This window comes from Mauremys reevesii, linkage group 13 (genome assembly GCF_016161935.1).
Source record: "Mauremys reevesii isolate NIE-2019 linkage group 13, ASM1616193v1, whole genome shotgun sequence".
NCBI lineage: Eukaryota > Metazoa > Chordata > Testudines > Geoemydidae > Mauremys > Mauremys reevesii.
This window is the reverse complement of record NC_052635.1, coordinates 8173967-8189578: the sequence shown is the minus strand read 5'-3', so window position 1 is coordinate 8189578 and position 15612 is coordinate 8173967. Positions and strand designations below refer to the sequence as shown.

Here is a 15612-nt window from a genome sequence, read left to right as displayed (position 1 = left end):
TCTCATATACAGCTCTTTTTATGAAATGAATTGCATTATACAAACCTAACTCAGTGTGAAAATGTAAGAAATTAAATAAAAAGCAAACATAAGCACTGTCAGTTATTATGATTTTCCATCATTCTATCATGAATAAGATAATTAATGGTCATAGTTAAAGCCTAACCCTGAATAGGACAATTATTTGTCCTGGTTCAGATGCTCAGCTGGTGTAGCACCATTGAAATCAGTGGGACAGATTCTGTTGAAGTCAATGGGAACAGCTGACAGAATGTATTCAAAAGTTTGGCCTCTGTGACTCGCACAAGATCACACAAGGATTCTGTGGCAGAGCCAGGAATTTACATGGGACTCCCCAAGTTCCCGCCCAACTTTTTAAGATAACACCATCCTCCTGTCTAGTGTGACTTCTCTCAAAGAAAACGTATCTGTTGCTTGACATTTAAACTGATACATTAATGTAAGTATCAGTCACACTAGTGTTTGCCTAATTAAACTATGGAGATATTTGTATCTATGTCTTTTACAAATTCTGTATTCAGACAGAGCTCAGATTCCCAAGGGTTTCCTCTAATAAACTGGAATAAATGCCAGATCTCTGCTTGTATAGTTAGATCTCAGAAAGCAAGAGCTGCCTGTTGAAGATGCATGCAAAACCAAAATCTAAGGTGCAGAAAGGTAGGGTATTGCACACACACACACGCAAAATCACAAAAAGCAAGAAGGATATTCAGATGTCATGTCATGGATATGGATGTGGTAGAAGGCCTAGAATAGAAAAGAACAGAAGACACCTTTTGAGTCAACCCTCAGCAGATGTAAATGGATTCATTTCCTTTTACTGCAATGAAGTTATGCTCTTTCAGTTTGCCATACATATGAGGGAAAGGGATTGAAATGTAGGATGGAGACCAATTACACCACAAAATTGACAGATTCTATCTATCTATCTATCTAGTTTCTGTTAGTTTCAAAGTTGCCTATCATTCAATCAAACCTAGGTTGATAGTCATTGACCTCCACGGCAGTCTGAAGGCTTTAGGGTGTGTGTTTGTGTATGTTTGTGTTCTATGGTCTCCGTTCATTTCCTCCTAGACCGTTATCCTGTTATCATAATCGATATCTTTGGATCTCAGTCGGCAAACTGATTTACTTAAATACTTTATACTCGTGTAAATATCATTGAGAAAGACAAAGGTCCTCAGAGGTTGTAGACTTCAGATTTCAGCGGTTGTTTGGAGCCTAAATACTTTGAGGCTCTGGGCCAAATTACTCATTTCAGGTTTGGGTTGTGAGGGCTGGCTGGAAAACAGTAATTCAGTTTTGTGGGGAAAAAAGCACATTGAGATGAAACCAAGACACTTTGAAGAATGTTATATGACACACAGAGAGAGAGAGAGGGACTGATTCTATAGCCTAATGGTTTGTTTATATCTGTGTGTCTGGGTTTGTTTCTCAGTTTGCGAATGTCTATTTGTGTATATTCCAATTTATGTATTTCTATGTATGTATGTTTCTGAGATATTTATGCACTGAATGGTATGGGTAAGTGCCAACTGAGATTTTTCACAAATGCCTAAATGAGTTAGTCATCTAACTCCCAGAATGTTAATTGGAGTTAGGTGCCTAAATCATTTAGGCATTTTTGTAAATTCCACTCGGCATTGATCTGCAGCTTTTGGCACCTAAATACAGTTGTCAGTAAAGTTTTGAATAAGGTCTGAGTGATGACTTCACAAATCAGATCCAAAACATGTTTATTGAATTGAGGTACCTCACACTGATGCTTATATTAGAAATTGACCTAAAATGCCGAAAGGCTGAGCTGTGAATCTCCTCATTACAGGAGTGAGCAGTATTTACATGAGGTCAATGGGTACATTCAGATAAGCCAATGCTTCCCAATGTAAATAAAGAGTCCTGCAACCTGGTATGGTGTTCCTATCTACAATGGATTTAGAGTTTGAAAGTAACCCTATCTGGGATCTTCATCATATAGACTGAAGAGCCAAACACAATATTCAGATCAGGACATGAATTTCTGGTTAGTCTGACAGTGTTTGGACCTGGGGCTCTGGTTCATCTCTATTTTATATTCATAGGAATATTCTATTTATTACCCAGTGTTTGCTAGTGTTGAATCACTCCATTGATCTCATCCCTTCTACCCAGATTAATCACTATGCAGCCATGGAAAAAGCAAACCAAACCACAGTGAAGGAATTCATCTTCCTGGGATTTAGCAGCCTTCAGAATCTCCAGGTTCTCCTCTTTGTGTTCATCTTGTCCATTTACATGCTGTCGCTCATGGGAAATTTTCTCATCATCATCATTGTCCTGGCAGAACCTCTCCTCCATACTCCCATGTACTTCTTCCTGGGGAATCTCTCCTTCCTAGAGATCTGGTACACATCGGTCACTGTGCCCAAACTGCTGGCCAACTTCTTGTCCAGGAGCATCACCATCACAGTAAGCGGATGTGTGACTCAGTATTACTTCTTCTTCTCTCTAGGAGCCACTGAATGCTTCCTCTTGGCCGTCATGGCCTACGACCGCTACCTAGCAATCTGCAGCCCACTGCGTTACACTACCATCATGAACCACAGGTTATGCTTCCACCTCTCCGCCAGTTCCTGGGTTGGTGGATTCCTCTCCCCACTCTTGCCCACAATTCTAATCTCCCAGCTCTCATTCTGTGGCCCTCAGAAAATCAACCACTTCTTCTGCGACTCAGACCCAATCTTCAAACTGTCCTGCTCTGACACTTACATTCAGGAGGCTATTGGATACACCTGCAGCTCTGTGGTCATCCTGAGCTCCTTCTTGCTCACCATGTCTTCCTACGTCAACATCATAGCCAACATTGTGAAGCTGACATCTGCCAAAGCTCGGAAAAAGACCTTCTCCACTTGTGCCTCTCACCTCACCGTGGTGACCATCTACTATGGAACCATCATCTTCACCTATGTCAGACCCCCGAGCACATATTCCTTTGGTTTAGGCAAAGTGGTGTCTGTGTTCTACTGTGTCATTACCCCGTTGCTAAACCCTCTGATCTATACTCTAAGGAATAAAGATGTGAAAAAAGCCATATGGAAATCTTTTACTAGAATGAGACGGTAATATGGAAGAACCACAGTGCTATCTATGAGGGTGTTAAGTAGAATATGAAATTGGAGTAGATTTTCAGAATTGCCAGAATGACTTTTAGGATCCTATGGCCAATGTTCACTGACTTTCAGTTGGACTCATTCTCCTAATTTATTTAAGCATTGCTGAGGATTTACCAATATATTTTCAATTGTGTTCAATTTGTGTTCCTAAATCACTGATGTTCTTTTGAAAATCCCAACATTTTATCTTTCAATGGGATAGAAACCATAGTTAGGATTTTGAATGGATCTTAAGAGAACTAACTCCATTAGGCTCCTTTGAAAATTCCAGGCAGAACTTGACTACTATTTGACAAATGTTTGCTGTTTACTTTGTCAGCTATCTCTCACTCTTATTCATGTTGGGTGGGAACTTACTCCAGGAGTGGCTCATTGTAACTGAAGGGACTTAAAGAGTAAGTTGCTATTCATTGTATGTCAGTATTTAGATCCATAGGGATTACCTAGAGACATTCCCCCTTCCTTACTCGAGTAAATGTATGGTTGTAGTCATGTCAAAATCTTTTCTTTCTTCTTCTCTTGCTCTCTCAATCAAAATACAGACACATCTATCTATCTATCTATCTATCTATCTATCTATCTATCTATCTATCTATCTATCTATCTATCTCTTCAGAAAGTGTAATTGCTCGTTGTTCTGAAGTGAATCAATCTTTTGATGGAGAAATAAAATGTCATTATTTTTAATCATCATCATCAGCAGCAGCATTGACTGCATAGAGAAGCGGGTTTCGTTTCTCTCAAAGCAAATTGTTGATGACAATTTTGCCAGGCCACTTAAATAAACAAGTTGGGTGAAAAGTATTTTCCTTCACATACAGCTCAGAATGTGTTCTAAATAGCAAAAGACCATAATAAGAAACAAATGTGTGAGATCCTGGGACTGTTGCCACACGTAAATTCTGCAATGGGTTTAAAATTTGGTCAAGATCATTATGGTCAGACATCCATCTCTAGCAGTGACAAAACAAGCAAGCAAGCAAGCAAGGCTCTACCTACTAGACAACAATGAACTCTACAGCTGACCCTGCAAAATAACTTGTGATCCAGCTCTCACTGAAGTCACTTAGAGTAAATTGAACCTGGATCAGGGTCTTTGTGGGAGCTTACAAAAGTACATAAATGATTTAGGAGGACAAATGCCATTGGAAGTAGGAGGGATTTGTGCCTATAAATGGAATAGAGGCTTAAGAAAAATCTCACCTCATCTCAATTCCCCCTGTCTGTAACATAGAGATAATAGCACTTCCCAACCTTACAGGTGGGTTGGGAGAATAAATAGGTTATAGATTGTGAGACACCCACATACTATAATAATACCGTAGATAGACAGACAGACTTATGTGGTCCATAGACTTTGTGCTGGTCCTTTGCAATGTGCTGAAAGTCATACACAGACCTTGTGCTCCACTGCTACAAAGTACAATGATTCACACATTGTTATAGTTAACAATGTGATGCTGTTACAAAAAAAATTAAATGCAGTTGCATTAACCAAGGCATAGCATGCAAGTCATAGGAAGTGATAGTACCGCTCTATTCGGCACTGGTTAAGCCTCAACTGGAGTACTGTGTCCAATTCTGGTCACTACTGTATAGAAAGGAAGTAGAGAAACTGGAAAGGATCCAGAGGCAAGCAACAAAAATGATCAAAGGGATGGAATGCAAGCCATATGAGCAAAGGCTGAAGGAATTGGGTATGTTTAGTTTGGAAAAGAGGAGGTTAAGGGGGGACATGATAGCAGTCTCAAATACTTGAAAGGCTGCCATAAAAAAAGATGGAGAAAAATTGTTCTTTCCTGTCACAGAGGGCAGGACAAGAGGAAATGAGTTCAAATTACAGCATAGCAGATTTAGATTAAATCTCAGAAAAAATTTCCTAACTGTAAGAACAGGAGGACAATGGAACAACTGCCTATGGAGGTTGTGGAAATGCCTTCACTGGAGGTTTTCAAAAGGAGTCTGGATAGCCATCTGTCTCGGATGATTTAGACATAACCAATCCCAAAACTTGGCAAGGGGTTAGATGAGGTGACCTTTGTAGTCCCTTCTAACCCTATGGTTCTATGATTCTATTATTCTATATCAAGAACAAAGATATGCTTTAACTGAAATCCTATACAAAATATTTCATCCTCATATACCCTCCTGAGATTGAGGCCATCAGCCTTTACTTCTGCTGTGTAGTTGTCTGATGTTGTCAGCAGGGACTGAACCCTGGATTTATGAATCTAAAAACATTATACTCTCTTGACTGAGCTGGAAGAATGATCATGTGAGTTGAGAAGTAGACTCATACATGTCACTCTGCCACAAAAGGGGGATAAAGAGCTGCATCAAGCTGATGTGATCTACAGTAATCTTTTCTTAACCCTTGTTTTAATTGGGGAAACAGTTAAATGAGAAATTGGAAGAATATATATATATATATATATATATAATGAATAGTGTTTGTGGCAATGACTGCAAAATCAATAATCATACTTCATTGCCCAAAATAACATGTTTGGTGTGTTAAGTGTTTCAGTGGTTTTCCTACTCAGGGGCCCACAAGTTGGGTGAACAGGACTGAGTGATGGAGCACATGGCAAGAAGACAGGTATCCGACAGTTACAGCCCACAGCATCTGCACTTGTATTCCCCCTCTGTGGTCCAGCAATGGAACCAACTTTTAGGTTTCTGGCTCCTCAGCTCCTGACTGGAGTTTTTTTCAGGCTGCTATTCCATGCGCACACAATGGTTAGGTCTACACTGCAGGGGGGTGGGGGGAGAGGGGGAGTTGACCTAAGATACGCAACTTCAGCTACGCTGCCGCTCCTCCGTCGACTCCACTTCTGCCTCTTGCGCACAGTTGAGTTCTGGAGTCGACTGCAGAGCAATTGGGGATCGATTTTATCGCGTCTACACTAGACATGATAAATTGAACCCCAATAGATCAATCAGTACCCGATCCGGAGGGTAGTGTTGACATTCCCTGTGTTATTCACTGAAAGTCCTAAAAGGCTTGTGTCTGCACTTTGTGCTCTCTCCAGAGGCTATAAATAGTGCAATTGTCCATAGTTATAAGTTACCACACAGACATTTCACATTTATAGTTCAGGTGAAAGCTTTATAGAGGAAATGTCTTAAAACAATAAAAGAACCTGCACACACATTAATGAGCCTACCAGAGATCACCCCAGCTAAACCTCAGGGTGAAGTAGGAGACAGCCCTTGAAAGACCACCCAGGGATTTTTCCTCTGGTTACAATTTCATAACAGCTTTAGCAAGGGGTGAAAATAATATTAAACTCTTACCGGTACAGGGGCCTAGCTCCGGGCCTCCGGAAGGGGTAGGGCTGGGGGTCAGCCTTCCCCAGCCAGCCCATCTGTGCTGCCTGGCCTGCACAGCTCGGGGCTCCCATAGCGATTTAAAAGGGCCTGGGGCTCTAGCCACTGCCGTGGTAGCAGCAGTGGTGGCCGTGAGCCTCAGGCCCTTTTAAATTGTTGGTCCCAGTGCAGCTGCCCCTTTTCCCCACCCTGTCAATGGCCTGGCAGGGAGAGAGGGAAGGGGCAATGACATACCAGCTGGTACCGGCTTCTTACCGGCTTTCTTTCACCCCGGCGTTAGCTCAGAACAAGAACCTGCATGCATAGGTCAGTCTTTCCTTTATACAGCGTGGGCCTTTGATCTTTAGATTCTGGGAAGAAGTAATCAGCAGACAATGCTCCCTTCTTCAGGAAGTAGCTTCAAAAGGCTGGGGGTTTGCACCACTGGAGGAGGACATTTGCAATCAGCCTAGAGCAGTGGTTCTCAAACTTTTGTATTGGTGACCCCTTTCACACAGCAAGCCTGTGAGTGCTACCTCCCCCCATATACGCGGCTTCTCTCCCCTGCTAGGCACTAGGCACTAGGCGGCGTGCATCAATGCACCGCACTGGGAACCACTGACTTAAACTGACTGGCTTGAAACCCCACTATACTGCGACCCCCCATTTATTGCTATGGAATTTTCTGGACCCCAAACATCGTGTTATAGCAGGGTTTCACTGTATTTAACACCATTATAAATCCTGGAGGCAAAGTTGGGTTTGGGGTGGAGGCTGACAGCTCGCGATCCCCATGTAATAACCTCACGACCCTCTGAGGGGTCCCAACCCCCAGTTTGAGAACCCCTGCCCTAGAGATTCCCCCGACAAACCACTTGACACTGTTTGTTCAAAAGTCCATTCTTGCCTGCCCCATTGTTCAGTATTGTCCTTTGAAGTTCATAATACCTCCCAAGGCTCACAATAGTCCATCAGCTTTGCATTTCATGCAGTGGATGCCAAAGAGACTTAAACAAAATTTAATCACGTTTTTTAAGGATAATGCAAGAAATTGCCATATCTATGACACTCACATAGAAACTACACACTATTCTGATTGGGGATCTGACCATGACCACATCTAAGAAGGAAGAGAAGAAGAGATAGGGCAAGAGGGACTGTGCCTAGGCTCAGTTACTCACAAACCTCAGACTCCCAGAAGCAGTGAGACCAGACTAGGGTCTTTTTTATTAGAAATATTGAGGGATTTTTAAGGGTAAAGTAAGTCTGGTTAGGGAAATCCCACTGCTAGGCCTTGCTTTCCTACAATCTGTAACCAACAGGTTTAAACTAGAAGCTCAGAGAGACCATGAAACACATGGGATCCACTGGTTGTGTCTACTTGCAGCAGACCGGTTGCTAGGCAGGGTGATATGACACCAAGTTGTAACACGGGACTGTCATTAAAACCTTGACGTCTCTACTTTCAGAGATTGCATGCAGTGACCCCTGTGTAGCTCCATTTAGTCCTCAACTGTTGTAAAACAGAACAAAATTAATGGAGCTGTGCTGGTTACCAGCATTGACTCTGAAGGGATTATGCTGATTTATACCAGTTGAGAATCTGGAGCAAAGCTGATTCAAGCCAGCTGGAGATCTGTCCCAATGACTTGACAGGAGCAATGGAGACATAAGATGCTACTCAGTGATACCAGAAGCTGGTCTATTAATTGTATTACCAAAGACACTGGAGGCATTTTACGTGAAAAGCCAGCTCATATAATTTGTTGTGCATTAAGGATCACTGATAGTAGAAGAAGCCTGAGGGTAACGCCCAGGCCCTACTGAAGCCAAGGTCAACATTCCTATTGACATCCATCATGGGGCCAGGATCTCACCATGAGAGTTTATCCACTGATTAATATGGAATCTATGTCTTTTGGTAGCACTATGTTCAGAAATGTGTGTGTGTGTGTGCATGTGTGCGTGTGTGTGTGTGTGTTTTCCTTGAAAATGCAGATGAATCTACATTTGGACCTAACATCAAGAGGAATTTTGTCAGCTTAATGTAAAAAGTTTATTTGTACTATTTTAGGTAACTCCCCATTTACCTTCTCCTTTGGGATCTTGTTTGAGAGTTAAATGTTCACCAGATTTTCACAAGGGATCCAAGATCTCCCTGCAGAAGGTTACTATATATCAAAGACAATCACCTTCAACAAGTCATATCTCACTAGAAGTCCGTTTTTAAATTACTGATTGTTTTATTGCATTTCAAGTTTGAATGAGAGGTAAGAATATTCCTCTTGCTTACTTGATTGATTTTCCTGTTCCTTTCTTTACTTCTTGCTTGCTTTCTCACATAGGCACCAGCTCCCTATGAAATTAAATGAGAGTTAAAGGATTAATTCTTTTATACTCTTTGGAAAGTCAAGCAACATTTAATTTATGTGTTGTGTTATACTTTTTGTCATTTGGCTAAATGTGCTTTGCAGGAATATACATTACCACAACTATGTTTATGAATTTTGGATTTAATTGTAACACACATTAATGCAGTTCTTTTGGATTTAATTGTAGTCAAGTCCAAAGTCAAGGAATTAAAATATAACATGGATGGGAAGGGAAGAAAATTCATAACCTATTTTCTGTCCCCTCAAAAGTTTGCAGTCAAATTTGAAATGTTTTTTTGAAAGGTGTTTTTTGTTTTTGTTTTATTTTTACAAAATACTATACTATGAAATATGCTAAATTTATCTAATATAATCTCATGATTAGTTAGATTTCTTGGCCCGATAGTCTTCTCTGTTTCATCATTTTTACAATTGAGTAACCTTATTGATTTCAAAGGAGATAATCCTGATTTACTCCTGGAGGAATGAGAGTAAAATCAGAAGAAGCAGTATTAAGACTAGAGATGTTTGAAGACAATGGAGGGAAACTTTTCTGCTTGTCATATCAGGCTAATACTATTCCAAATAATGAAGATATATATATATATATATATATATATATATATATAGCCATATACACCTCTACGTCGATATAACGCTGTCCCCGGGAGCCAAAAAATCTTACCACATTATAGGTGAAATCATGTTATATCAAACTTATTTTGATCCACTGGAGTGTGCAGGCGTGCCTCCCCGGAACACTGCTTTACTGCATTATATCCCAATTTGTGTTATTACGGGGTGTGTTATATTGGAGTAGAGGTATAGCTTATCATAAAAATGAAATTTGGGAAGCTCAAATCCTCTCTCATTTTCACTAATTGTGTACCAGTATCAAAGGAGTAGCTGTGTTAATCTGGATTTGTAAAAGCAGCAAAGAGTCCTGTGGCACCTTATAGACTATCAAACGTATTGGAGCATGAGCTTTCGTGGGTGAATGCCCACTTCGTCGGATGCTCCCACGAAAGCTCATGCTCCAATACGTTTGTTAGTCTATAAGGTGCCACAGAACTCTTTGCTGTATACCAGTGCATCTCCAGTGAATGGAGAATTAGCCCCCTTGATTGCAATGGAGTTAAGCCTGATTTAAGCCTGTGTGAGTTAAAGGGTTATCAAGTCCTTTATTTTTTGCATCTTGATTCCACCTAAATATACATATTATTATGTCATGTTTTGGATTATATATATTCTATATATTATATATACTATAAATGTCCTATACTGCAATAGATACATTTTGCAAAATTAGTGCAGAGAGTGGAATCTTGATTCCTAATAAGACTTCTGGTATATGAAAGAAGTTTGAGATCATACTGTGAACTCCTAATTCATGTAGTTTATATAAATATTCTAACAGACTTCATGTGCCTCTATTTAAGAACATCCAGGACGTTATTTTTTCCCTTCTACAATCAAATGTCGGGAGAATATAGACTGCTTATCTCAGATGGTTTATTGTGCTAATATATTTTAATGTAGCTCAGTTTTATATATGCTGTGTGAAAGGTCTAGAATATCACAAAGATCTCTCTCTCTCTCTCTCTCTCTCTCTCTCTCTGTCAGTCTAGATTCTTCAGTTGCCATGTTGCTAGTTTTTGCAATACCTGACAAAAAATTAAATCTTTATTCTTACAGAAGGAACACTCAAGCAATGGAACCCAGTAACCACACCAGGGTGACTGATTTCATCATGCAGGGTCTCTTTGACCACCCTCAACACCCACGGCTGATCTTTGGCCTATTCCTCTGCCTTTATATGACTGCCATCATGGGTAATTCATTGATCATTGGGGCTATTGCCATCCACCCACCTCTCTACACTCCCATGTACTTCTTCATTGCCAATTTAGCCCTGGTTGACATTTTGTGCACTTCCTCAGTCCTACCGAAAATGCTGAAAAACCTGTTGCAGGAGAAGAAAACCATCTCCTTTGATGGCTGCATGGCCCAGCTCTTTGCCTTTACTTTGTCATCAGGGACAGAGCTTGTGCTTCTCACTGCTATGTCATATGACAGGTATGTTGCCATCTGCCACCCCTTACGCTATGTCAATCTCATGAGTAAAGACATTTGCATCAGTTTAGCAGCTGGTGTCTGGGCTGTTGGTACCATCAATTCATTGGTGCACACATTACTCATGCTGCGCCTGGATTTCTGCGGACCCAACCTAATCCAGCATTTCTTCTGTGAAATCCCACCAGTGTTGGCACTCTCTTGCAGCTCCACCTATCTCAATGAAATCATGATCTTCATGGCTGACATCTTCTTGGCAATGGTGAACTTCCTGCTGACCACCGTGTCATATAGCTTCATCATCATCGCCATCTTTAAAATCCAGAGCTCCAAAGGGAAGCAGAGAGCCTTCTCCACCTGCTCCTCCCACCTGCTCGTGGTCTCCTTGTACTACTCCACCATAATCTACACCTACATCCGGCCCACTTCGAGTTACTCGCTGGATAAGGACAAGATGGTGGCCATAATGTACACCCTAGTCACTCCCACCCTGAACCCTGTGATCTACAGTCTGCGCAATAACGAGATCAAAGTGGCCATAAGGAAAATCCTTCCCTTTACCACAAAATAGCATTTTTTCCAAGAGTGAACCTGATTCTCACCTGCCTTGTCCCTTGTAGGCCAGGTCCAAATGTGATGTAAATTTTCATAGAACTAAGGATTTCAATAAACATACATTTGTGCTCTGGTACATTCACTATAATGGAATTACAAAAAATGTATACCAGATGGGGATGTGTTTCACTGACTGCAGTAGGGCTAGGCTGAGGATCACACCCCACTGACATTGGTGGAACTATGTTGAGTCACACTAGCTGGACTGTGGCATATGGGACACTAGCTGGACTATGGCACACAAGGTACCTACTGGGATTTTCAAAAACACCTGGGCACCTAAAATTCATTAATTTTAAAGCAATTGAGGTGCCTAGATGTGCTGGGAAAACACTTTAGGTGCCTAAATACCTATAAAAATCTGTCCCATTTTGTAGCACATTATTCTGAATGCAGTCTTGCTGAATCAGAATATTCTATTCTATTCTATTCCATTCTATTCCTGAGTCAGTAAATATGATAACTAAATAAAACTGACTATCTCTCTGTTCATGAATTTCTTTTGAGACATTAAAAACCCAGCAAAGAATCCTGTGGCACCTTATAGACTAACAGACATTTTGCAGCATGAGCTTTCGTGGGTGAATACCCACTTCTTCAGATGCAAGTAGTGGAAATTTCCAGGGGCAGGTATATATATGCAAGCAAGAAGCAAGCTAGAGATAACGAGGTTAGTTCAATCAGGGAGGATGAGGCCCTGTTCTAGCAGTAGAGGTGTGAAAACCAAGGGAGGAGAAACTGGTTCTGTAGTGGGCAAGCCATTCACAGTCTTTGTTTAATCCTGAGCTGATGGTGTCAAATTTGCAGATGAACTGAAGCTCAGCAGTTTCTCTTTGATGTCTGGTCCTGAAGTTTTGTTGCTGTAGGATGGCCACCTTAAGATCTGTTATTGTGTGGCCAGGGAGGTTGAAGTGTTCTCCTATAGGTTTTTGTATATTGCCATTCCTAATATCTGATTTGCTTCCATTTATCCTTTTCCTTAGAGACTGTCCAGTTTGGCCGATGTACATAGCAGAGGGGCATTGCTGGCATATGATGGTGTATATTACATTGGTGGACGTGCAGGTGAATGAACTGGTGATGGTGTGGCTGATCTGGTTAGGTCCTGTGATGGTGTCACTGGTGTAGATATGTGGGCAGAGTTGGCATCAAGGTTTGTTGCATGGATTGGTTCCTGATGGTGCGGTGTGCAGTTACTGGTGAGAATATGCTTCAGGTTGGCAGGTTGTCTGTGGGCGGGGACTGGCCTGCCACCCAAGGCCTGTGAAAGTGTGGGATCATTGTCCAGGATGGGTTGTAGATCCCTGATGATGCATTGGAGGGGTTTTAGCTGGGGACTGTATGTGACGGCCAGTGGAGTCCTGTTGGTTTCTTTCTTGGGTTTGTCTTGCAGTAGGAGGCTTCTGGGTACACGTCTGGCTCTGTTGATCTGTTTCCTTATTTTCTCGTGCGGGTATTGTAGTTTTGAGAATGCTTGGTGGAGATTTTGTAGGTGTTGGTCTCTGTCTGAGGGGTTAGAGCAGATGCGGTTGTACCTCAGTGCTTGGCTGTAGACAATGGATCATGTGGTGTGCCCGGGATGGAAGCTGGAGGCATGAAGGTAGGCATAGCGGTAGGTAGGTTTTTGGTATAGGGTGGTGTTAATGTGACCATCACTTATTAGCACCGTGGTGTCTAGAAAGTGGACCTCCCATTTAGATTGGTCCAGGCTGAGGTTGATGGTGGGGTGGAAGCTGTTGAAATCTTGGTGGAATTTTTCCAGAGTCTCCTTCCCATGGGTCCAGATGATGAAGATGTGATCAATGTAGCGTAGGTAGAGAAGGGGTGTGAGTGGACGGGAGCTGAGGAAGCGTTGTTCCAGGTCGGCCATAAAAATATTGGCATATTGTGGGGCCATGCGGGTGCCCATAGCGATGCCACTGATCTGGAGATATATATTGTCATCAAATTTGAAATAGTTGTGTGTGAGGATAAAGGCACAGAGCTCAGCAACCAGTTGTGCTGTGGCATCATCAAGGATACTGTTCCTGACAGCTTGTATTCCATCTGTGTGTGGGATGTTTGTGTAGAGAGCCTCTACATCCATGGTGTCAAGTATCAGAGGGGTAGCCGTGTTAGTCTGGTTCTGTAGAAGCAGCAAAGAATCCTGTGGCACCTTATAGACTAACAGATGTTTTGCAGCATGAGCTTTCGTGGGTGAATTCACCCACGAAAGCTCATGCTGCAAAACATCTGTTAGTCTATAAGGTGCCACAGGATTCTTTGCTGCTTCTACATCCATGGTGGCTAGGATGGTGTTTTCTGGAAGGTCACTACAATTCCAGTATTATGTGGGATTTAAGGAGCACCACTGGAGAAGTCGGAGGATGTAATTTCTTTTCTATCTCTATGGCTAGTTTTGGTCAGGACATCTTTCAGAATCTCAACAAACAAGGCCTAATGTTGTCATGGTGGATTGATGGCCTCAGGAACTGGTGGGGCTGTCCACCCACCTGCTTCTGATCCCATGGAGTGATTGTAGATAAGTAGTATTTCAAATGGCCTCATCCCATCAACATTCACCAGTCAGTCTAATGATTTCAACTGTAAACATTTTCACCCATTTCTAGAATCCTGCTGCTCATTTCCATGGCAATCCCAGAAGTTACCAGGAACCTTAGAGATCACTTATCACAGTTCTGTTCACTTAAACAAGCCAGATTGTACCAGTCTATTTGTGTCCCACTTTTTCTGACTTAAAAAATAAAATAAAATAACAGGAGTTCAACTTTTGTTCATTGCAAAACTTACAGTACATGCCTCTGCACCATAGGACCTGGTTCATTGCTACTTTACACCAGTGTGGATCTGGTCCAAATTAATCAGTGTTTTGTGGATTCTCCCTCACTGGCAATTTTAAAATCCAGATTGGATGTTGTTGTTTTTATTTCTAAAATATCTTCTCTAGTTCAAAGTAAAATTAATTCAGGTATGTCCTATGGCCTGTGTCATGCAGAAGGTCAGAGTAGATGACGACAATAGTCCTTCTTAGGCGAATGCACTAAATGCTGGCCTAGGGAATATGTTGATGTTGGACTCCCTCAATCTCTCCTGTTGGAACAGCTTCAGCAGGAGAGATTGAAGGAGCCCCCTCTACGTACTATCCCCGTGGCTACTGCACTCACCTGAGTGGTACAGATTCCTGGTCACATCTCCTCAGGCCGAGGAGAGACATGAATCAGGGTCTCCCCCATACCAGGTGAGTGCCTTCACCACAGAGCTGAAAGTTATGAGGGAGCTCCTTCCCCATGACCTCTAAGAGAAGGCCCACAGCTGAGAATCCCAAGCAGAGGTAGGTGTCTCTCTCAGGCCTGGGTTTAGGTGGTTAAGTCCTAAGAGGGGCTGGGCTTAGTACACAACCCTTTCTTTGACATCTCCTATTGGTGAGCTTAGGCATGGAGCCACCTAACATGCTATCTTTTGTGGAGCCAATTCTTAGGCACCTATCATGCCTGATTCTGGCTTTGTGTATCGCAGTGATTTTCTAGGTGCCCAAAAGATAGGTGTGATGACTCAGAGGGAACATCTACCCTTAAAATGCTCTCCCTTCTGCATAGTTAATCCACCTTCTTGAGAGACAGTAGCTATGTTGGTGGAAGAAGTTCCCCTGTCAACATAGCACTGTCTACACAGTAGGTTAGGTCAGTGTAAATACATTGCTCAGGGGTGTGGATTTTTCACACCCATGAATGACATAGTTATACTAATATAGGTCTGTAGTGTAGACCAGACATTAGCGTTGCAATGTCTAAATCCCTTTGTGATTCTAGCCCTTAAAGTAAATGGGAATCAAGAGCATTAAATCAGAATACCCCATTCGTTTTCACCCTTTCACATATCACATCCACTTTGCATTTGTGATTTGATTTTCTTCACACTTACAGTGGTTTGAATCTGAAACAACTGCAAAGAAAGCAATAAACCTGATTGTCCAACAGCTTATACCTTGTGCTGGTGAGCACTTCTGACCTACTCTGGTGTAAAGCTGCTGTAGGTGAGAGGAGAATCTCAAGGACTTTGCACAAAGGTAA

At 41.9% G+C, this 15612-nt stretch overlaps 2 protein-coding genes across 2 annotated transcripts; both read left to right on the top strand.

The window, feature by feature from the left end:
- Positions 1-2190: 2190 nt before the first annotated feature.
- On the top strand, positions 2191-3123 carry LOC120379912 (olfactory receptor 11L1-like). The gene has a single exon (XM_039497429.1). The coding sequence runs from the start codon at positions 2191-2193 to the stop codon at positions 3121-3123; it is 933 nt and encodes a 310-aa protein (XP_039353363.1).
- Positions 3124-10565: 7442 nt separating this feature from the next.
- Positions 10566-11498, top strand: LOC120381045 (olfactory receptor 13A1-like). Its single transcript, XM_039499077.1, has one exon. It carries the CDS (start codon positions 10566-10568, stop codon positions 11496-11498), a length of 933 nt encoding a protein of 310 aa, XP_039355011.1.
- The last annotated feature ends 4114 nt before the right edge of the window (positions 11499-15612 follow it).